This window comes from Artemia franciscana, chromosome 9, assembly GCF_032884065.1.
Source record: "Artemia franciscana chromosome 9, ASM3288406v1, whole genome shotgun sequence".
Taxonomy (NCBI): domain Eukaryota; kingdom Metazoa; phylum Arthropoda; class Branchiopoda; order Anostraca; family Artemiidae; genus Artemia; species Artemia franciscana.
The window spans coordinates 22,058,995-22,084,066 of record NC_088871.1 but is presented as its reverse complement, the minus strand read 5'-3'; the positions used below and the strand labels follow the sequence as shown (position 1 = coordinate 22,084,066).

Genomic DNA, 25,072 nt, shown 5'->3' with positions numbered 1-25,072 from the left:
TCACTCGTTACTCCCTTCCGTGAAGTTCGAATCTTTAAATCCTTCCTTATAACCTCTTTCCTCCCCATTCTTGGACGACCTGCTTTTTGTATGGCTCCATATGGATGGTCTCAAATAACAATATTTGGCCATATGTTATCCTTCATCCATAAAACGTGTCCTAGCCATCTCAACCTTTCATTCATCATGGCCCTAGGAGGTCAAATTGGACCGCATCTCTCTTACATCTTATTGTTTGACATCTGGTCAGTGAAAGGGGCACCCAAAGCTATTCGAAGACGATTCCTTTGTAAAACATTTTGCGAAGCTTTCTCTGCTTGTTGAAGCGCCCACGTTTCAAAACTATGCTTGACCACTATCATTACCCTAGCTTCCAATATTCTAAACTTAGTTCTCAAACTTATTTTCTTATTCTTCCAAACTTTTTTTTAATATTAGGAAACGCCCTTGGCCTTGGCTATTCTACATACTGCACATTTAATGCATCCACCATATTTACTATTAATACTTCCCAAGTAAATGACTGTCCATCTGATCGATCATTTTGTTACCCAACATCACCTTGATTTATTCCTAGTCCGAGCAACATTTTCTTCTTATCATTAATTTCCAAACCAGTTCTTGCATCACGATCTCTCCTAACCTTCAAATAAACTCGCCTTTCCATTTTATTCTCTGCTCTCTCATAGCCTTTGCCGTTTTCTTTAGGACAAATTCTATAAAAATATTTCATATAATAGGGTTAGGATACAACCTTGAGTAATTCCTGATTCTACACCAAACTAACTAACCTTAAGATTCTTGCCTTAAACGCTGCAATATCATTCTTGTATGTAGCACTAATGACCTTTACGTTCTTATCTAGTATACCATACAAGGAAAGGACCTTTAAGAAAGCTTTTCTATCGGCTGAATCAAATTTCTGTTCATAATCCATAAGACTGAGGATAGGGGAAGAATGATCCAGATGCTTCTCAACTATTAATCTATGAGTGATAATTTTTCGACGCATCCTCTCCCCTTCCTAAAACCACACTGCTCATCTCTTAAACTACAGTACCTTTTAATCCAATTAGTATTATCATGCTAAGTAATTTTCTTCAGACTTACCTTTCTTACAAAGGGGTTAAATCGAAGTCTTCCTAAAATCGCGAGATACCTCGCCTTTCTCAAAAATTATATTAATAATCTTCTGTAATTTATCTCTAGCTTCTCAACCACCCTGTTTCAATGATTCATTCACCACACTATAAGGACTTGATATTGTTTTAACCCTTTTAGTTCTCTCTCTAACTCCTCTTTGCAAAATTCACCTTACTTCATTTCCAAATTGCAAACAAAATGTAATTTTTTTCTGTATCTTTTCCTACAAATTTATCACGGTTTAACACATTCTCAAAATGTTCTTACCATCTCTCTGTAATACTTCCCTATCACCAATTGAGGTCCCGCTCCTACTTTTAAGCTAAAAACGTCAAATCTATTACTGTCTCTCAATTTCTAAATTTAAAGATAATAACTATAATAATAATTAGCAACAATTTAATAGCAAATAGTCTAATATATAATAATTCATTAATAATAATGTAATAACGTAATATGATTCGTCCTTCACCTTATATACGGGATATTTTCCAAACGTTGAATAGTTAAGTTTATGACTGTCAATATAATATTTTATTAATATGCCGTCTAGCTGCATCTGGCAATTATGTCCACCACCTCTGTTTCACACCTACTTTATTTATAATTTAATGCCTTATCTACTTCTCTTACTTTCTCTCTTACTCTCATATGATGTATCTTTCAAAACTTTTGGTACATATTACTTCTTTTTTCTACGAACTTGGAACTGTTTTCGGTAATATCCCTAGCTACTTTTACTTTTGTCCCTGAGATACCTTCTGCAACTTTACGAGCATTGTTTTTATTATTATCATCATTTCATCTATCTTGTACATTGTCAAATTTTAAACTCTCCTGTTTTATATTCAATGGTTCCTGAAAATTCCTTCTCAAATTCTCATCCATGGGCCTACAAACTAATTTGTATAGCCATTTACTTGCTTTTTCTTAAAGAGGTATCTATTTCAATTTTGTTTTGAGTTATGCTCAAAATAAACTATCTAGTGTATTTCTGTATTTATAGGAATCTTAATTTATACGCGTTAAATGCTGACTTTTATTGCCGAAGTGAAATTTAAGTCCAAGTTAAAAAAAAATCTACATACAAATCAAATTTAAAGTCAAAACAAGGTATGTAATTTCTTCACGGTTTTTAGCTCGCGGATTTAGCTTGCTGCCTATAATCATCTATTCTGCTCCTGTGGTACCTGAAAGTTGCTGATTGTCTTCTTTTAGTTTTTGTCTCCAAATAACACATAATCAATACTGGCACATCTATAAACAGGTTGTACCTTTCCCGAGTGTCTGTGAACAATTAATAGGTTTAATATTTAAATATTTAAGCTTAAAAATACTATTTTTATTTTGCACCGAACCTCTCTGGAAATTTCCCCTGATACTCTCCCTTAGGGATCTGCCATCTTTGCAACAATGTGAGAATCCGTTTTCAAGTAAAAAAATTTGAATTACAATTTCTTGAATCTGGCATTTTACACTTTGTTACTTTAAATAATGGAATGTCTATTGCTGTAAGTTTAGAAATAATCTTTTTTTCCAGAAATCCATCAGCCAGAAGAAATACCAGAAGTTTCGAACGAGTTCTTAGATGGCAATGGAGCGGATTTCAGTGAAGGTAATCTATAACCTTCAATATATATATATATATATATATATATATATATATATATATATATATATATATATATATATATATATATATATATATATATATATATATATATATATATATATATATATATATATATATATATATTATATATATATATATATATATATATATATATATATATATATATATATATATATATATATATATATATATATATATATATATATATATATATATATATATATATATATATATATATATATATATATATATATATATATATATATATATATATATATATATATATATATATATATATATATATATATATATATATATATATATATATATATATATATATATATATATATATATATATATATATATATATATATATATATATATATATATATATATATATATATATATATATATATAATATATATATATATATATATATATATATATATATATATATATATATATATATATATATATATATATATATATATATATATATATATATATATATATATATATATATATATATATATAGTGTGTTACCTGTCTTGAGTTTTAGTGGTTGTTTTGGTGTATATGTGTTGACACATGGTGTATGTTTTCTGTTCGTTATGTTCCTCTTTTTGGATTCTTTATAGAGGGTTTGGGTGTACTATTTTCATTATTATTATTTAAATCTGCAGTTTTGAATCTTTCACCTTTAGTGTTTATTTTAAATATATCTGTTATTTCTTCCTCTTGTTTTTCACGAATTTGTTTTGACGACTAAAAATAAGAGCCTTTAATTAAATCTTTTGATTTCGTTAAGTAGATCAGGAATGCTTTGACTAATTTCTGATAGCGTTATAAGTAAAGCCGTTTCTTTGAGTTTTGCAATAACAATGTTTTCAGGGAAGACAGTTTATCAATCCGTTGAGCTCAGATATTGCTCTTGGTGTCAATGAAGAAAGCCTAATGAAATATCTAGAATTTCTTTGAACTTTGAACTTTTGTTTTCACAGAAAAAGGGAAACACGTATATATACTTGGTAACAGATTTTACAACACTCTTAAAGAAAATTATTGTTATTATTTTTTTTAATGGTTTATGCATTAGTTTTCAAAACAATCTGAGAAAAGATGAGCATTAAAGATATGCCATCATAAACGGACGAAAAAGTAAAAAGAAAAAAAATGTGGCTAGTTTGTTTTCTCTTTTTTTTAAAACAATTTAACGGAAAAGCCAGGAAGGAAATCTATGAATTTTTAGGTTCTAGGTTTGACAATCTTCATCAGAATCTTTATCACAGAAATAGTACAATCAAAATATCCTAAATCAAAACACCGTATTTTCTAATTTAAGCTTGGGCTTTTCAGCTCCTTTCTGTTAGAATAAACTTGCGATATTTGTTTATTGTTTTTAGTCCTTTTTTGTCGCTTTTAATTTTTTTAAGATTTTCGGATCGGATTGTTTGATTATCTCTTAACATTCTCCATTCGTAAGGGAATTTTCAAAAAATAAAGATAGACCAAATTGCCAGGAATCGAGTGATCAGTAATATTTTTGATTTTAATATTACTAAGTCAATGCTAAAACATTAAATAATAATGCAATAATCTCAGTTTTCAACGTTTTCTTGCAAGTTTTTTTTTGGAAAGAAAATTTATCAGTTCAAGAGCAACCAAGATACTTATTAAAGTAAAAAGTGACAAAATAAAATGAAATGGAGAAATATGTTTCCCTGCGAGATGTCGCAATGTACTTAAAAGAATAGATATTTTCGGTTATATTATAGAGTCAAATTTTTTCTTATGTAATGGCTTAAAATTGTTAATGAGAATATAAACGGAATGCACATCACAAGCAGGGGTTACTTTTGAATTTTGTAAGTCTTGGATATTTCTTTTTCCTTTTAGTACAGAACTAAGGGTTAGACGCATTCTCTGTTACGCATAAGAAAATTCATACAAATTCTGAGTATTTTATCAGTAATATTATTACTAATTTATAATCAAAAGGAGGAACTTATCTTTGTTGTCACTTTGTTCGCGCTGTTTTCTATGGTTTTTGAGCGGCTTGTTTCACAATTTGTTTGTTACTTTTTTTCATCCTGAGGATTGCTTATAAATGAACAGAAACATCGCCATTAGAAAGCAAGCAGACATAAAAAGAAGGAAAGTAAAGGCAAAGGGAAGGCCCAAAAGGCATAACTGTTGTAGGGACGGAAACCGTTGACGTAAAATAAGAAGAGGACAATTCAATAAAAGAAGGAAACAACCGCTAAAAGGGGAATTTATTTGATTATTTCCATTTCCAACACAGACGAAAGAATGAAATAGAAATTTAGAAAATAATTAGTAAAAAATCTATAAAAGGTAATAAGTAAGTTCAAGATAAATATCATATACTCTTATGCTCGTCTGTAATAGAAATTAAATTAAGAAAAAAAAAATATTGATTTTTCTGTAAACTCGTAATGAATTTTCCGTTTAGGGCTTTAACAATTTGTCAATATATGAAATTAAATTATTTAATGATAAAGGAGTATGACTATTAATTTAATCAACGAAGGGTACTTGTTTAATTGGGCTCGGTTCCTTCCTAGTGTCGGTTTTAGGAATGTACCTTTCATCAAGTTTTTTGTTGTGATGTTTTCTACCATTGTTGTTTTTTTTTTTTTTTTTTTTTTTTTTTTTTTTGTAGAAGAAGAGGAAGAAGAAAGGCACATGGTAGCGATATCGGAGCAAGAATTCGACTTCCCAAGTTATGAAAGAAGGTAAATATGCTATAACATTTGGGAGGTTACTATTTTGGCGTGTTTTTCTTCAAGTTCTTTATCTTCTTTTTTAAAAGTAGCTTCAAACAATATTGCCAATGGAAAACATCTTAAAGTCTACATTTGTATCTTTAGATCCTGAAGTTTACATTATTTGCTAGAAACTCCGATATAAGCTGTTTTTACGCTCTTATTGTCAGATTTGACTTATTCTTTACGCATTGCACAAGAATGAATTAAAATATGCTTTTAAGCCTTATTTTTAAAAAGCTACACTTTGGCTATATTTATTTTTAAAAGGCTACGATTGAAGCTTACGCTTTTTCGGTATCTATAATAAGTGAGGACCTATCTGCTTAATATTCATTTATGTGGAAAGAAAACAATTCTTTTTTGCGTACTTATTTTTAACGAAAAGGAGTGAATTCTTTTTATTACGTTTATGTTTCAGCATTTAGTGAACTGGGTATTTTATATACATAGTTTGCAGTTAAAAGAAGGAGCAGAAGAACCATCTTTGGTCATAATGGCTAATTTATCTACTATGGGATGCCCAAAATAATTTCAATGATTTAAAGAACAGAAGATTGGAACTTGGTATATTACGACGTTAAAAAATAACTATCGTATCGTCATTTTAACTGACGAGTTCAGACGGTTCGGATTGGACTTCTTAGGAGTTGCAGAAACTCATACTCCAAGGGTAGGAAGCATGAAATTAGGTGATATAGAGTTTGTTTACTCCGTTCAACTCTTTTACGAAGTTGCCAATGTTATCACATATTTTAAGAGCTTGATGAACACTGAGTCTATTTTCCAACGATCTAACTGCAGTGAACTTGTAAGGAAACATTTGATTATTTTTGCCTACATTGCTCACTGTTACGTCTGTATATTTAGCATGTGGGAGACGACTATTTGATAATATTGAGAAAATATGAAACGTGACTAAACTTCCAGTTAATTTTGGAGATCCCATTTTTCATGTCCCTAATTATTGTATGCAAGGTACACAGAACTATGCGAAGAAATTTTTTTCCCTTGAGATTCAGCATGTGCCATAATCAATAGTAAGACACCTCAATATTTGCCGCACTTTTTACGTGATCCATAAGCAGACAGGGGCCTTAAGGTAAGCAGGCTAAATCAAGATTTTAAAATTGAAGTATTAATTTAAGAAGGTCAAGGTTAGGCAGTCCTGTAACTATCTGACAACTAGTTAGTTTGTTTAACCACTATACAAAACTTGCAAATGTCCCTCATTTCTTAAAGGGCTTAGAATATTTGCCATTAAATCCTATCCTCAATGCGTATCCTCAAATTTATTTGAAGTAACTAATTGGTGCACCAACTAGCAAAAGATGGAAACCCCTGGTCACAAAGGTGACGAAGGCATATAAAACAATTGTCACTTACAAGCACTTCCCTTGTCTTAAATTTTGAATACATTTTTTTCTAATAGGGACCACAATGTGGAAGTTGTCAAGCCCTTAGAATTTTTAAATGGTGTATCGCATGCACGAATTTTTGTGTGAAAAAACTTAAGGTATCCTCTTGAATATGCTCATCAAGAACTACTGATCAGCGTCAAAAAAAAAAAAAAAAAAAAAATCTTCGGGAGGAAAGTTAGAGACGCAACTAGGAACATTATCGAAAAGACTTTTAGCTTGATAAAAGAGAGGAGCGGTTTGTACAAGAGGTTTTTGAATGATAGCTTTTGCGGAAAGTAATTTCGAGAAGTAAATAGTAATTAGTATGATGATACCTATGAGACTAAGAGATTCTGTAGTAATAGCTCTAACAGATGACGGGTGGCGTCCAAGAAAGGGTAAAACTTACCTTAACCTGGCTCTCACTATTCAGTTAATATAACTGATAAGTATCTGAATTGTCAGACTTCTTCAGTCCTCAGTTTTATAGATTATAAACAGGAATTTGATTCAGTTCATAGAAAAACTCTGTTCTTATCCTTGTATGGTACACTAGATTAATACATTAAAGTGATGAGTGTTATGTACAAGAATAGCGTTGTTGTGGTGAAAAGTGAGGTTAGTAGTTGGTTCAGTCTGGAATTACGACTGAGGTAGGGTTGTGTCTGATACTTGTTTTCATGGATTTTTTTATGTGCTGATTTTTTTTCCTCAGGAACTTGACAGAGGTTAAAGAAGAACCCGTCCCAAATTGGGTGGGAAGAAATCATGAAAAAATGTTTAAAGAAAGTTGGAACTAGATTGCATTGGGTAAAGAGTGAAGGTTTGGATAGATTAGGAGAACGAGGAGGGTGTGCAGCTGTATTGACTCCAGGTGGCTTTTTCCTGCTTTGAATTGCTTGTAGCAGTAGTGGTCGTGGTAGTTTTTTCTAATATACACTTTTAAAGAGAAGAAAAAAATGGAGGATGTTAGGGAATTAGGCCAGATATGGGGATGGTGGAGGTTTGAATGTCCTTCTTCCTTTCCTATAAAACATGCTGCTTGACGTGTTAACCTGCAAATCAGATTTCACTAGTTTAAGCACGTCATTTTTCTTAGTGGGCAATGAAAATCGGGAGAATCGTGTTTCTCTTTTTTTGTTTGTGATAGCTTAAAATAAGGGCACAGTTCAGTAATGTACTGACGTAGGATTTTTTTTTAGTAATGGGGAGGGTGGAGGTGGGAGTTATAAATTTGAAAGAATAGAAATTATAGTATAATGTAATAAGTTGAAAGATACAAGAAAGATCTGTCTCTACCCCTTTGAGCCCATCTCCCCCTACCCTACCAGCGTACGTGTCTGGTATATTAATGTGGGATACATGGTTGTTGTGATTGTTCTTTTTTCAGGCTCTGTAATCCGAGAATAATACAGGCGCTCAATGCACAACTAGCAAATTATGATAAAGAAACAACGTTTACTAATCATGCAACCATTAAGCTAATGCATAGAATAGCATGGGACTGTAATCATCCTGCCATGTTTTTTCAAGTGAGTATTTTTTCATAAAATTAACCAGAAATCTTTTTAAATCTGGTTCGAGTGGTTCATGATTTATGGTTTTTGGGATATTACGATTGATGTAAGTAACAGGATTTAAAAAATAATGTTGAACTATATCTTGACAACGGACGATTCAAATTAAGAATATTCTGACTCCAGCATATCTAAAAAAAAAAAAAAATGCTGTTACCTGCCATGCGACCACTGGCTATATAACCCACCTGCTAGGTAATCATTGCTGATAATGATGAGCAGGGGGACATGTAAAAATTATTATGTGTCTTAACGTTGAACTAGAATTGTTCCATTTTAATTTTAAGTATCCAGTATTATTTAAATATCCACGTAATAGCGGGAAGGATCGCTTGGTGATAGCTCGATTTTTATATATAAATCGATGGGATAAATAGAAGTACTTAATATTGTTAATTCTGGTATCTAAGGTCATGTGTTGTTCTACAGAAGGCATCTAACTAATACCACTCTTGTTACTAGCAACTCGTTGCAGCACAAAGTCATCTTGCCCATAATAATAATAATAATAAAAAAGTAAAAAAAAACTAGAGGTATTATAATATGACCAGGTTATAACAATATTAATATTAATTATTTAATATATTTATAACAATAATAACAAAATAATAATATAATAATAATAATATAATAATAATAATAACATTAATAATATAATAATAATATATTATAATAGGTCAAAATAATAATAACAATAAAAAAATAAAATAAAAAAAAACTAGAGGCATTATCATATGACCAGGTTTTGTTTTGCACTGAACATCTGACTTATTCTTGTTTGGTTAAACTTAATTCGGCCAAGGGACATTAAAGTTAGTGGGCAGCCTTTTGGCATATTTAGTTTAAATTTTATGAATAAAAAGTAGAAGTTAATTTCCGTGTCTTGTTGCTACATAATTAATACCGAACTTAGCATAAATAAGCCCATGGCGCATATTGTCATGCTTTTTATGGAGGTAGGAAAATTACATATTTTTTTTGTTTTTATTTAAATGAATATTTGATGCGTTAAATTTTTGCGTATTTCTTAAAAATGACAGTGTTAAAGTCAAAGATCCCATACTTCTTTGCTGGCGAAGACATTGCTTTATGACGAATACTGTTTTTTTTTTTTTTTTTTTTTTTTTGCTCTTTTAAGGTGTTTGCTTTTAATATTAGGGTTAATATTTAGGCTTCCTTTTCTACAAAAAGTATGTATCATCTTGTCAAAATTGCAGGGCATATCTCACACCTCGTTAAAGATAATTGGTAAAGTGAGGAAGAAACCTCTAGTCTCATTGAAAATGTCCTGTTTAATTTGGTGAATAAGACGTTGGGTTACACGAAAACTTTAAGGACGGTATTATCATGGATCAGAGCAATATTTCAGGTTTCAACATGCTTCTTCTGTTTTGAATAGCCCTCCTTAGGAGGACAGGAGAAAGGAATAATCCTATTTCATGGAAGGCATGTGGCTCTTTACTTGGGCAATGCTATAGCCTTACCTCTTATTTGCTTTAAAGAAGGAAATTGTAAAAAAACAATCATTAAATAAAGCAACTGTGAGTTAAGTTTTGCATGCTTTAATTTTTAATTATAGTTAATATTTTAATTTAGAATCAATCTTCTGTTTGGTTTAGCCTTAGCTAAAGTTCAAGATCCTTATACATAAAATTACCCGTTCAAAACTCCTATGTTGTTATATCCGTTTATTGATTTCAGGGGATTAAAGGCTAAATTTAAAGCACTACACATTACAAGAAGGGAGTGGTTAGAACCAGATCAGTACGCTGCAACAGAAATAACAAGTGATGGTCAAAACTCCTTTACATTTTAAGAGTTTAAAGCTTAGCCTTTAACACTATTTTAAGCTTCACCCCGTTTTAAGTTTGGTAATTCAGATTGTGCCAAAACACTAATCTGTTAAAATTGGCCTGAAAATCGATGATATACATGTGTTTGTTTGTATATACGTTTGACTTGGTAAATATTTTCACCCCTAGTAATTAATTTCTAAAATAATAAAAAAAAATTTATTCATTCAATTCAATTTATTGCTGGTTTTTCATAATTTAATTTCTGAACCTTATGTCGTTATATCTCCTTGTTTATCTCGGAAATTAAAAGTCAACTTCTGAATACTGCACGCAACAAGGATAAAATAATGAAGTTTTCTGCCATTTTTATGGCACTTGGTCAAACAGTTCGTGGTAACGAACTGTAGTAAGGAGCGACCCGGCTCAATAGAAACCAAAACTCTAAAAAATGTAATTTTTATACCAATAGTTACATCAAAAGAATTACATTTAATGCTGATTTTAAATATATAAGTTTAGTCTTACGCACCAAAAGTTACGATCCTGGGAAAATTTGTGTTATTTTAGAAAATAGGGGGAAACACCCCCTAAAAGTTATAGAATCTTAACGAAAATTACACCATCAGATTCAGCGTATCAGAGAACCCTTCTGTAGAAGTTTCAAGCTCTTATCTACAAAAATGTGGAATTTTGTATTTTTTGCCAGAAGGCAGATCAAGGATGCGTGTTTATTTATTTATTTTTTTTTCCAAGGGTGATCGTATCGACCAAGTGGTTCTAGAATGTTGCGAGAGGGCTCATTCTAACGAAAATGAAAAGTTCTAGTGCCCTTTTTAAGTGACCAAAAAAATTGGAGGGCACCTAGGCCCCCTCCCACGCTAATTATTTTCCCAAAGTCAACGGATCAAAATTCTGAGATAGCCATTTTATTCAGCGTAGTCGAAAAACCTTATAACTATGTCTTTGGAGACGACTTACTCCTCCATAGTCCCCGTGGGAGGGGCTACAAGTTACAAACTTTGACCAGTGCTTACATATAGTAATGGTTATTGGGAAGTGTACAGGTGTTTTCAGTAGGATTTTTTGGTTGGGGGGAGGGGTTGAGAAGAGGGGGATATACTGGGGGAACTTTCCATCGAGGAATTTGTCATGGGGAAGAAAATTTCCATGAAGGGAGCGCAGGATTTACTAGCATTATTAAAAAAAAAAAAGAACAATGAAAAAATAAATATGAAAAAGTTTTTTTCAGCTGGAAGTAAGGATCAGCATTAACACTTAAAACGAACAGAAATTATTACCCATATGAGGCGCTCACCTCCTCCTAATACCTCGCTCTTTACGCTAAAGTATTTTTAGTAATGTCAACTATTTATTCTACGGCTTTTGTGATTCAGGGGTCGTTCTTAATGAATTGGGACAAAATTTAAGATTTAGTGTAAAGAGAGAGATACTGACGAGGGGGCGAATTCTCTCATATGTGTAATAAAAACATGAGAATAAAAAATTCTTTACGTAAGCTAGTTTATAAGTTACGTATATCTTTTACCAATAAAAAGATTCGTAAAAAATTAAAAATTCTAGTTGCCTTTTTAATTAACCAAAAAATTGGAGGGCATCTAGGCTTCCCCCCCCCCGCTCTTTTTTCTCAAAATCATTCGATCAAAATTATGAGAAAGCCATTTAGCCACAAAAAAAAATATATCAAATTTCGTTTTAATCATTTCTCTGCAGAGAGCCAAAATTAAAACATGCATTGATTCAAAAACGTTCAGAAATTAAATTAAAAAAACAAGTTTTTTCAACTGAAAGTAAGGAGCGACATTAAAACTTAAAACCAACAGAAATGACTTCGTATATGAAAGGGGCTGCTACCTCGTCAACGCCCCGCTCTTTACGCTAAAGTTTTTTACTGTTTTAAAAAGAAGAGTCGAGAGAAATAGTCAAACTTTAGCGTAAAGAGCGGGGCGTTGATGAGGAAGCAGCCCCTTTCATATACGAAGTAATTTCTGTTGGTTTTAAGTTTTAATGTCGCTCCTTACTTTCAGTTGAAAAAACTTGTTTTTTTTTATTTAATATTAACCAAGTGACATATAGCAATCGCAAATTCTGTAGGTCTGTCGGTCCCGGTTTTGCTACTTTGGGCACTTCCAGGTAAGCTAGGACGACGAAATTCGACAGGCGTATCAGGGACCGGACTAGATTAAATTAGAAATAGTCGTTTTCCCGATTTGACCATCTGGGGAGGGGAGTGAGGGGCCCGTTAATTCGGTAAAAATAGAAAAATTGAAGTATTTTCAACTTACAAACCGGTGGTGGGATCTTAATGAAATTTGATGTTTGGAAGGATATCGTGTCTCAGAGCTGTTATTTTAAATCCTGACCGGACCTGGTGATATTGGAGGGGGGCGTTGGGAGGGGGAAACCTAAAATCTTGGAAAAACACTTAGAGTGGAGGGATCGGGATGAAACTTGGTGGGGAAATAAGCACAAGTCCTAGATACATGATTGAAATAACCGGAACGGATCCGCTCTCTTTGGGGTAGTTGGGGGGGGGTAATTCTGAAAAATTAAAAAAAATGTGGTATTTTTAACTTACGAACGGGTGATCGGATCTCAATGAAATTTGATATTTAGAAGAATATCGTGTCTCAGAGCTCTTGTTTTTAATCCCGACCAGATCTGGTGACATTTGGGGGGGGGCTGCAAGGGGGAAACCTAAAACTTGGAAAACACTTAGAGTGGAGGTATCGGGATGAAACTTGGTGGGAAAAATAAGCACAAGTCCTAGATAATGATTGACATAACCGAAACAGATCCGCTCTCTTTGGGATAGTTCGGGGGGAGGGGGTTAATTCTGAAAAATTAGAAAAAATTAGGTTCCCCACCAAGTTTCATCCCGATCCCTCCACTCTAAGTGTTTTCCAAGTTTAAGGTTTCCCCCTCTCAGATCCCCCCCCCAATGTCAAGTTAAAAATACTTCATTTTTAACTTACGAACGGGTGATTGGATCTCAATGAAATTTGATATTTAGAAGGATATCGTGTCTCAAAACTCTTATTTTAAGTCCCGACCGGATTTGGTGACATTGGTGGGAATTTGGGGTGGGGGAACCTAAAATGGTGGAAAACGCTTAGATTGGAGGGATCGGGATGAAACTTGGTGGAAAAAATAAGCAGAAGTCTTAGATACGTGATTTACATAATTGGAACGGATCCGCTCTATTGGGGGGGATAATTCTGAAAAAATGACGTATTTTTAACTTACGAAGGAGTGATCGGATCTTCATGAAACTTCATATTTAGAAGGACCTCGTAACTCAGATCTCTTATTTTAAATCTTAACCGGATCCAGCGTAATTGGAGGGTAGTTGTGGGGAACCGGAAATCTTAGAAAATACTTAAAGCGGTGAGATCAGGATGAAACTGGATGGGAAGAATAAAAACCTGTAAGATACGTGATTGACATAACCGGACCGGATCTGCTCTCTTTGGGGTAGTTGGGGGAGGGGTGTTAATTGTGAAAAACTTTAAAAAAGCAGGTATTTTTAACTTAAGAACGGGTGATCAGATATCAATGAAATTTGATATTTAGAAGGATATCGTGTCTCAAAGCTCTTATTTTAAGTCCCGACAGGATTTGGTGACACTGGGAGAAGTTTGGGGTGGGGGAACCTAAAATGATGGAAAACGCTTAGATTGGAGGAATCGGGATGAAACTTGGTGGGAAAAATAAGCAGAAGTCTTAAATATGTGATTTACATAATTGGACCGGATCCGCTCTATTGGGGGGTGGTAATTCTGAAAAATTAGAAAAAATGACGTATTTTTAACTTACGAAGGAGTGATCGGATCTTCATGAAACTTCATATTTAGAAGGACCTCGTAACTCAGATCTCTTATTTTAAATCTCAACCGGATCCAGCGTAATTGGGGGGGGGGGAACCGGAAATCTTATAAAATACTTAAAGCGGTGAGATCAGGATGAAACTGGATGGGAAGAATAAAAACCTGTCTAAGATACGTGACTGACATAACCGGACTTGATCTACTCTCTTTGGGGTAGTTGGGGGGGGGGGGGGGGTTAATTCCGAAAAACTAAAAAAATGAGGTATTTTTAACTTACGAACAGGTGATCGGATCTCAATGAAATTTGATATTCAGAAAGATATCGTGTCTCAGAGCTCTTATTTAAATCCCGACCGGATCTGGTGACATTGAGGGGGAGTTGGGAGGGGGAAACCTTAAACTTGGAAAACACTTAGAGTGGAGGGATCGGGATGAAACTTCGTGGGGAAAATAAGCACAAGTCCTAGATACATGATTGACATAACCGGAATGGACCCGCTCTCTTTGGGGTAGTTGGGGGGGGGGTTACCTCTGAAAAATTAGAAAAAATGAGGTATTTTTAACTTACGAACGGGTGATCGGATCTCAATGAAATTTGATATTTAGAAGGACATCGTGTCTCAAAGCTCATATTTTAAGTCGCGACCGGATCTGGTGACATCGGGGGGAGTTTGGGGTGGGGGAACATAAAATGATGGAAGACGCTTAGATTGGAGGGATCGGGATGAAACTTGGTGGGGAAAATAAGCAGAAGTCTTAGATACGTAATTTACATAATTGGAATGGATCTGCTATATTGTGGGGAGGGAGGGGGTTAATTCTGAAAAAATAGAAAAAATCACGTATTTTCAACTTACGAAGGAGTGATCGAATCGTAATGAAATCTCATATTTAGAAGGACCTCGTAACTCAGATCTCTTATTTTAAATCTCAACCGGATTCAGCGTAATTGGGGGGGGGGCAGTTGGGGGGTACCGGAAATCTTTGAAAATACTTAAAGCGGTGAGATCAGTATGAAACTGGATGGGAAGAATAAAAACCTGTCTAAGATACGTGACTGACATAACCGGACCGGATCTGCTCTCTTTGGTGGAGTTGGGGGGGGGGGGTAATTTTGAAAATTGAGGTATTTGTAACTTACGAAAGGGTGACCAGATCTTGATGAAATTTGATATTTAGAAGGATCTTGTGCTTTAAAGCTATAATTTAAAATTCCGATCAGATCCTGTGACGTTTGGGGGATTGGAGGGGTAAACCGGAATTCTTGGAAAACATGAAAATTGGGGTATTTTTATCTTACGAATAGGTGATAGGATCTTAATGAAATTTGATATTTAGAAGGAATTCATGTCTCAGAGATCTTATTTCAAATCCTGACCAGATCTTTTGACATTGGGGGAGTTGGAGGGGGAAATCTTGGAAAACACTTTGAGTGGAGGAATCGGGATGAAGCTTGGTGGATAGAATAAGCAAATGTCCTTGATATGTGATTGACGGAACTGTACTGGATTCGATCTCTTTGGGGGAGTTGGGGGGAGGGGTTCAGTGATTTGGCGAGTTCGGTGCTTCTGGACGTGCTAGGACGATGAAAATTGGTAGGCGTGTCAGGGAGCTGCACAAATTGACTTGATAAAGTCGTTTTCCCAGATTCGACCATCTGGGGGGCTAAAGGGAGAGGAAAAATTAGAAAAAATTAGGCATTTATAACATACGAGTGGGTGATCGGATCTTATTGAATTTTGATATTTAGAAGGATATCGTGACTCAGAGCTCTTATTTTAAATCCTGACCGGCATTAAGCCTCTTATTTTTCAAATCTATTGATTCATAGAATTTTGTTAGAGCTCATACCATATGATATCTTGGCTCTTAGCTCTTCATTTCTCGTCACAAGTGCCATATGAGCTCTTAGCTCTTGTTTTTCTAAGATTCTTGACATTACAAAAACAAATATTTATTTCCTCTGATCCTCCATGCTTTAGGCCATCACAAAACTGTAAAATACAGGATATTTACACGAAAAGACACTTTATTATGCATGTATATATATATATATATATATATATATATATATATATATATATATATATATATATATATATATATATATATATATATATCTATATATATAAAAATAAGTTGTCTGTCTGTGTGTTTGTCTGTGGATCAGGTGACGTCATGTTTCTGTGTTGACTGACGTCATGAAATTAGTTGTCGTCATTTTTGCTTTGACGGTGACGTCATTCAAGATATTTAAGACATATGTTCACGTAGAAATCTAATAATGTTTAAGTTTACAATGACTGACGAACTTACCATGGCAAAAGCCGATGAAGATGCTCAAAGAGTCTATGCCAAAAAACTTGCTGCTGATAGAGAAAGTCAGAAAAGAAAGCGTGCCGAGGAATCAAAAGAACAGCAAGGAAACAGGCTTGAGGATAAAGAACGCAAAACCGCGCAGTTAGATGAAGATCCACCTGGACAGCGAGAGTCAAAACATATCAAAACTGAAAATGATAGCGATGATGATTGGGTTTGGGATTTTGACTTGGATAAGGTCATCAATGCCTACCAGATTTTAGTTAAAAAAACAAAGGTTCGGCGATATGTATTTCATAGTGAAGCTGAAAAATAAAGAAGAAAAAGAAAACTGAAAAAAGAAAAAATGTAAAAAACTAAAAAATACTAAAAAGAAAAAACACTCAAAGAGAAATTACAGACCGGGACACAAATGACGACCGGGACACAAATGACGACCGGGACAGAGGGAATATAAATAACGACCGGGACACTCAAAGCGAAATTACAGACTGGGATACCGGGACACAAATGACGACCGGGACACAGGGAATATAAATGACGACCAGGACACAGGTATTTAAGAATATCGTTCAAAGACAAATTTTTAATTGTAAGAAGACCGTTGAAAGAGAAATTTCTAATTGTAAAATGACTGAAGAACCTACAATGGCAACACCCGAGGAAGCTGCTCAAAACGAATGTATTCAAGCCGAAGTAGCTGAGTTGGTAAAGCGTTATGTTTCAGGTTCTAGGTCCGAGAGGCTCCAGGTTTGAACCTTGGCTTTAGCATTAATACAAAAGAAGAAAAAAACTAAAAAAGGTAAAAACTACAAAAAAACTAAAAAGAAAATATATACATATATATTTATATATATATATATATATATCTATATATTTAAAAATAAGTTGTCTGTCTGTGGATCTGTTAGGTGACGTCATGTTTCTGTGTCGACTGACGTCATGTTTTCGACTGACGAAATTACAGACCGGGACATCGGGACACAAATGACGACCGGGACACCGGCACATAGAGAATATAAATGACGACCGGGACACAAGGAATGTTCGATTAGCAATCACCATCAACAAAGCACCGGGACACAAATTAAAGGTAAAAAACTAAAACCTAAAAAAAGACCAATTCAAAAACGAATGTATATACAGACCGGGACACAGATGACGACCGGGACACCGGGACATGACGACCGGGACACAGGGATACAACTACAACAGGGACTCCGGGGGGCTCAGGGGGATATATAAATGACGATGGCGACACAGGGAATCGTCGATTAGCAATCACCATCAACAAAGCTCAAGGGCAATCAATAGAATCATGAGGTATAGATCTGAATACGGATTGTTTTCCCATGGACCATTATATGTTGCATGTTCAAGAGTCGTTAAACCTGACATTCTATCTATATGCACAGACAATGGGACAGCAAAGAATGTTGTATATTCGCAAGTTTTACGTAGTTAAAAACATATATATATATATATATATATATATATATATATATATATATATATATATATATATATATATATATATAAATATATCTATATTCACAGGTGGGACATAGGGACACAACTACAATGGCACGTAACTAATATGGCGCGTAACGACTTACGCGCGCGGGGGGGCTTGGGGGGGGGGGGCGAAGCGCCCCCACCAACTAGGTGTTGGGGTGGCGCGAAGCGCCACCCCAACAGCTAGTATATATATATATATATATATATATATATATATATATATATATATATATATATATATATATATATATATATATATATATATATATATATATATATATATATATATATATATATATATATATATATATATATATATATATATATATATATATATATATATATATATATATATATATATATATATATATATATATACAGGATTATCTCCATGACAGTAATTACTTTTTGTTCTTATATATTACAGGCAACGCTGTTCCGTACTTTCCAGCGCGTATTGCGTGATTTCAAAAGGAAAGTTGATCCAGCTGTGAAGGTAAGTTTATTCATATTTTTAACACTTTGATTAGTAATAATTTACATTGTCTGCTACCTTGAGTTTGCAAAATGAGACATCATTAGGTCCCTAAAATCACATATCAAAAAGACAGGTATATTTAATTACAAGGATAGTGGCAGTTCGCAGCTCTTGTTCAGTTTTTTGAAACTTGTTTCTGTATTTATCATGGAAAGATAATATATTTGTTGAAACTACTTACTGGCACTATAACTACTCCCCTTCCCCGGCAATAATCCCTCTAGTTAACTTTTGTTTGCTTTTGCATCGCAGTGTTGTTTTATTATAGCAAGGCTTCGACCATAAGTTTTCCTATTTCTACAGAGGTCCATAAGAACTGAACATCCTTATGAAAATACTATAAAAGCCATACTGTTGACGGAACTGAATGGATGTTTATGGTATTATTAAAACCTTAAGCCCTGTTTCAGTGAGGACAGAGTATTTTCTGTTTAAAATTAACTGTAGTTGGTTGTTCAAATTGTTCGATTATTTTTAATCAGCCTTATGTTTTTATCTATCATCATCACAATTCCGGGACGAGAAACTCACCTGATTTCAAGTAGGATTGCTTATCAATTATTTGTAGAATGTCTTATTTCTAAAATAAGGTTAGTCCAAGCATACTACTGCCACTACTACTATTAACGACTTACTGCAGCTCGAAGCCTCTTGATGCCAACGCAGCTACGCATGCTTCTCTTCCATTCCAATCTATTCAAAGCCTTACCCTTTAAACCTTTTCCTTAAGACATCCTCCCACCCCTTTCGGGGACGACCTGCATTTCGTTTGGCCTTCGCTGACAAGGACAATCTCTGGTAATCTTTCTTTCTTAATTCTCAGAACGTGTCCTAGCCATCTCAACCTTTCTCTCGATATAGCCCTAGAAAGTGGGACTTGCCACATGGCACCCAAATAGTGCACTTCGGTTGTTCCTTTTTTTCAATGAAAACACCAAAAATAGGTCTTTTCTAATGAAAACACTCCGAGGTATTCTTCAAAATGTGGCCTGGTACAGTAAATTACGGGATGGGCAGGGGCAGTCCCCCCTTAAATGTCGGCAGTTGAACTCGCACGTAGGCAAATTGTAGAGAGATATTAAAAGATTCAAGTCAAAGTCATTGATGATTTTATCGTGCTTTTTGAGACTTATAGTTGAAACGAGCAGTAAAAAGCCTTAAGTTTTGAACAGTATCATGAGCAATTGAATTTTGTATTTGCAAATCCCCAAAGATGCCAAGGATAAATACCACATGTACTCTGTGACAAATCTCCAGTTTTTTTTTTTTTTTTTTTTTTTTTTTTTTTTTTTTTTTTTTTTTTTTTTTTTTTTTCTTCTTCTTCTTCTTCTTACGCACAAACTTAAGAGATATGAAGTTAAACCTATATTTAATGTCCTATTTTCTGCAAAAACTCATATTAAATTCTCTAGTTTCTTTGCCTGAGTGGCTCAAGAATGGAAAACACCTTTCTAAAAACAACATAATATTCTTAATATTCATGATAAACAACGTAAAACATTCTTGCGCATAGGGAGAAGGACTTCCCTTAGAGTTTGGTCAAAAGCCCCTGTCGCCCCTTACAAAAATACATTATCCCTTCCCCGCTTCTTTCGCTTAAGTTGTAAAATATTTTTTTTGTAAGGCTTATTGCCAATAGTTTTAAAACATAAAAAATGTAGAAAAAATAAATTAAAAAAACAAGTTTTTTCGATGAAAGTAAAGAGCAAAGTTTAAACATAAAGCAAACAAACATTACTTCTTCGTGGTTAATGCCACATATTTTTGAAAAACTGTTTCAAACTAATTGGCTCGTTATATTTTTCTATGTTCTTAGAATTCTGAAAAACTGAGTTTTGAGTTTTTTAGTCATAAAGTTTATTGATTTTATTACCGGTAAGAGACTATTGAGGGCCTTATGGATTTTTATTTTATCTTGGGCAGGCTAGTTCAGGATGTCCCTTTTTGTTACATCAGTTTTGTGTTTTCAGTAAAGTGCTAGCCTTTCAGAATTCTATAAATACAGGGATATATCACGAGTCCGTTTGTTTGAAACAGTTTTTCACAAATATGTTGCATAAACCACGAAGCAGTAATGTTTGTTCGTTTCAAGTCTTATCTTTGCTCTTTATTTTTGTCAGGAAAACTTTGTTTCCTTCAAAAGAAAAGGTAATAGACTGCCTTTCTTTAGGCCTCTACTCTTCTCTGAGAAGGAAAAGGAAGGATGGATGTTGATGCTATGGAGTTGTAATTCTTTTTCCTCTGAATGTGTCTTACAGTAAAAAAAAGATGTTTCCTTCAAATACTAAAAAATTAACTGGCAAGGTTTAAAGTTAGTATAATATGCTTAACCGAAAAAAATATATGAAGGATACACACATTTTTTGAATAAGATTGCGATACATTGTGTTTTTTTCACGAAAAAAGGCACTAGAAAACTATGAATCTGTTACTTTTGTTGGTTGCAAGGTCCGTTTCCTACAAATTTGTACACATTTAAGTAAACAGTACAGAACGTAAGCGAAAATCATTCCCCCTCTCAGAACAAAATTTTGGTTCTGTAAAATATTAGCACAAATTCATACAATGCATGTTCTCATCTTAAGCTGACTCAATATTACAATACCTTTGTTGTCATCTGACAATAAATTGCACAGGCAATTATGCTAGTTTCTTTTTTTGAGACTCTACAGGCCTCACAGTATGGCTAAATCAGTTTTTCTATGAGTTATTGGGGGCTATTTTTCTTTGGCAAATGATCCATTCGATTTTAGCATTTTATCTGAGTACTTTTAATGTAGAAACCGATCACAAATTGTAAAATTGGAGTAAGTAAGAACAGTGGCATAAATAAGTAAGAAAGTGGCATGAGTTGGAACAGTTGCCCCGTAGATTTTTTCGCCCCGTCCCTACATTCTGACAAGAGTTATTTTTTGGAGGGGGGAAATTCATTGAAAAAAGATAAATTTTCCACCAGGTTTTGAGCAATAAATCTATACCCCCTCCCCGCCTCCCCTCTCAATTTTGCGAATTTGTGCCACTGAGTATAAAGACCACCACCGATAAGAATTGCAGAAATGTTGAGTTATTGGACAATTATCATGTAACTTATTTCACCCTAAATATTTTAGGAAATTGGACAATTTGCTAACTTCATTTTGAGGAAACTGACTGAAGTTTCAAAGTCAAATAAGATAGTTTTTTTGGAGCTCCTGTTCCCGAAAACTAACAGAGATTCAATAGAAATTGAGCATGGCTATGGCTCTTCCAAGTCAGAGTAAGTGTTCTGTGTTTTTTTTTTCCTTACTTACAATAATAAAACTTTTTTTTGCATGCAAAGAGATATAACAACATAACAACCCCAAACCGAGTTGAATTGGGCTCTTGTTGGCTACAGAATACGTTGACGAATCTGGCCCTTTTGAAGGATAGCTCCAGCTTTAATTAGAATGAAAATAGCGACATAAACCATTTCTTATCTTTTACAGTAATGCCTTCAGCATAGAACTCATATCTGTTTAGTCGGCTAATTATTCATACATCTCGTAATTATTTAGAAGGATAATTACAAAGAAGAGTTGCATGTAATCCAGTAATAGATCTAGATAACTTAGAGAAATTATTTATAATACATAAGACATTAATTAATATTATTATCCAATAAATTGCGCTATTGCTTTTGTCAATTGCTATCCAGTAATTCGATATAACATGCAATATTAAAATTTTGTATTTTAAAATACTGCGATATACGAAAAGGGAGTACTAAACAGATACGAATCAGTCATTCATTGATCGAGCCAGTTTATTGACGGAAAGAAGCGATTGCTGCTCTCTTGAAATTGATCCTATGGATTCCTAATAGAAATTCCAGAGATCAGTGCAAATTGATGCACTTTGAAGGTTATTTTACTCGTCCCGTCCTATTTAAAGATTCAATGACTCCCTCCTTTTCTCCCTTAAAATATGGCATGTGACCATCCTACAATGTCCATCAATTTTTAAAGCCTCAAATCCTCAACTGATTCAACTCGTTCAAATGATTTCAAATTTAGGTCGTTGATTGTGTACAAACTTGTGTGGAATTATATTTTTAGAGGCGAAGTGAGCCGTTCCTGTTCTTAGAAGAGGGTAGGGGATATTCAAGTGTTTTCTATAGTTTCGAACTGATTGGTTATCTTATAATTTTGCTTGGGGTCTTACTTGCTTACTCATTACATAAAAAAGGCACTATAACCATTAATTTTCGTTTGATTAAATCCTCTTCCAAGAAAATGAGACTTCTGCTTAAATACAACAACCCTTGAAAAAAAAATTAACATGGATCCTGTATTTTTCTCACGAAACATAAGTAATTTTGTTTTCGGTAAATAAATTGCTTAAACTCCAACTCTAAGGCTATCAGACATGCTGAATTCGATTACGTAACTTTCACCAAGTTTGCACCATTTTTCGAGGTTGACCCCAATTTTTTTCAGAATATACACTGTCTAATGTGCTAATAACTTTCGATGCGCAATTTGAAAATCTTCATTTTGTAGTCTTGGAACCAAACGAGCATGGAATCAAGTAAGAAGTGACTCGACCAAATTGTAAACGAAACTTAAAAAATAAAATTTTGATAACATAGATGCATCAAAAGAATTGGCTTTTTACTTTTTATGTCATTCCAAATATATATAATTCATTTAGATATTTTTGAAGACCACATTGCCTTACTTGTAATTGGTTAAGCTTAACGATACCCATCAAAAGCTAAGAGCATGAGAAATGTGTTCGATTTTCGAAAAAGCGGGAAAACACCGCCAAAAAGTCAAGGGATTATAATGAAAATCACACGATATATCTGATACGCCTTACACGTCTGATATGCATATCAGAGGACCGAACTGTAGAGGTTTCAAGTTTCTAAGTACAAAATGCGAAATTTTAAATTTTTTTACGATAAGAAAAATCACGGATGCGTGTCTATTCGTTCTTTTTGTTTTTCCCAGAGGTGATTGTATCAAACCAATGGTCCTAGAAGATCGGGAGAGGGCTCATTTGAACAGGAATAAAAAGTTCTAGTGCCTAGTTTTTGATGGGGAGTGAGGGCCCAGGGTGAGAATTCTCCGTAGAGATGAAAACTCCCCTGGGACAATTCTTCGGGGATCGTTTTACATGGGAGGGGGGTGGTGGTTCCTGGCATGATTTTAAAAAACGATTCAAAATTAAATACAAAAAAAATCAACTTAAAGTAAGGAGCAGCAATAAAACGATCAGAAACGATTCCATATATGGGGGGGGGGCTTTCCATTCCTCAGCCCTCGCTCTTTACGCTAAAGTTTAATTTTTTGTCACAGTTCTTTAAGAGAGACTGCTCAGACGCAAGGGCTGTTGAGTCTGAATGAGAGGTATTTATTTGGAATACATTTTGTTGGTTTTGAGTTTTAATGTTGCTCCTTACTTTCAGTGGAAAAAACTTGTTTTTTTATTTAATCATCATTAAAAGACCTTCCTTTAATCTATGAATTGTATTCAAAATTCTAGTCTTTAGAGGGTAATTTATTACTGACAAGAGTTATTCATTACCTACCGTTCGTTAACATTAGTGGTCTGATAAACAAGAAAGCTAGTTAAAAATACCAAATTTAGACCATTTTTGACATAAATGGATCATTCTTCTACTAGGGACGAAAGGGGTATGTCTTAAGAGAGGTTGCGGCAAAAAAAAATGTTGTAAATGTTAATAAATCCGTAAAAGGCCGTAAGACAGAGAAAACAATTGCAATTAAATATGAAAGTTTATTCCATTAGTTTGAGATTCAGAATCTAAGTGCACATGGAGTATTTCAAAGCTACTACCAAATTAAGTAAAGAAAAGGTTAGTTTCATCTAAATTTCAGAGAGCATTTTTCGCCATTTATGTCAAGGAGAGAGTGTGAGGTTTTTTGGAGGGTTAGTACTGTTTCTTTTTTTTGTCTATGCGTGGGAAAGAGGGTGAGGCTATAATCAAATCTTTGTGTAATTGCGAAAAAGCTAACTGGTAGTGGCCTAAATTTAACCGATGAAAGGCTTTCAAATTGTGTGTGTGTAGAAAGCTGATGCGCTTTCTTCAATCACTATTATGGTACCGGAAATTGTTTCTTTGACGTTAATTGATGCTGTGTGCAACTGCATTCGTATTCTTTGGTATGTATTTTTAACTCATCTTGTTATGTATGCCTATGTTATTTCTTAGTAATGTGTTTTAGTATTCTTGTCAATTGCGTTTTTATTATGACTTTACTTGGTTTTTAACAGTGTATTTTCATCCTTTGCCTGTTGCAGAGGATCTAAACCTAAATCTGCCGTTTGGACAGAAGAAGAGGAATTTGAACTGCAACAACTATATGACGAATTTAAAGATCAGACAGGGGACGTCATTGATATGATCTGCAATGCTTTGCTCAATCAGTCAAAATCCAATCGGCAAGTAACTAAGAAGTTGAAATCAATGGGAGTTGATATCAAGGTGAAATTTACATTTGCTCTTATGGTCATTTATTTATTCGTACTT

At 33.8% G+C, this 25,072-nt stretch overlaps 1 protein-coding gene across 1 annotated transcript in view; it reads left to right on the top strand.

The window, feature by feature from the left end:
- LOC136031148 (protein timeless homolog) overlaps nt 1-25,072 on the top strand; it is a 117,136-nt gene that overhangs the window by 68,082 nt on the left and 23,982 nt on the right. Inside the window, exons 11-16 of the mRNA XM_065710470.1 lie at nt 2,684-2,758; nt 5,460-5,532; nt 8,353-8,494; nt 18,445-18,513; nt 21,666-21,811; nt 24,844-25,027. Coding sequence (XP_065566542.1) covers nt 2,684-2,758; nt 5,460-5,532; nt 8,353-8,494; nt 18,445-18,513; nt 21,666-21,811; nt 24,844-25,027 — 689 coding nt within the window. The remainder of the gene's footprint in view (nt 1-2,683; nt 2,759-5,459; nt 5,533-8,352; nt 8,495-18,444; nt 18,514-21,665; nt 21,812-24,843; nt 25,028-25,072) is intronic.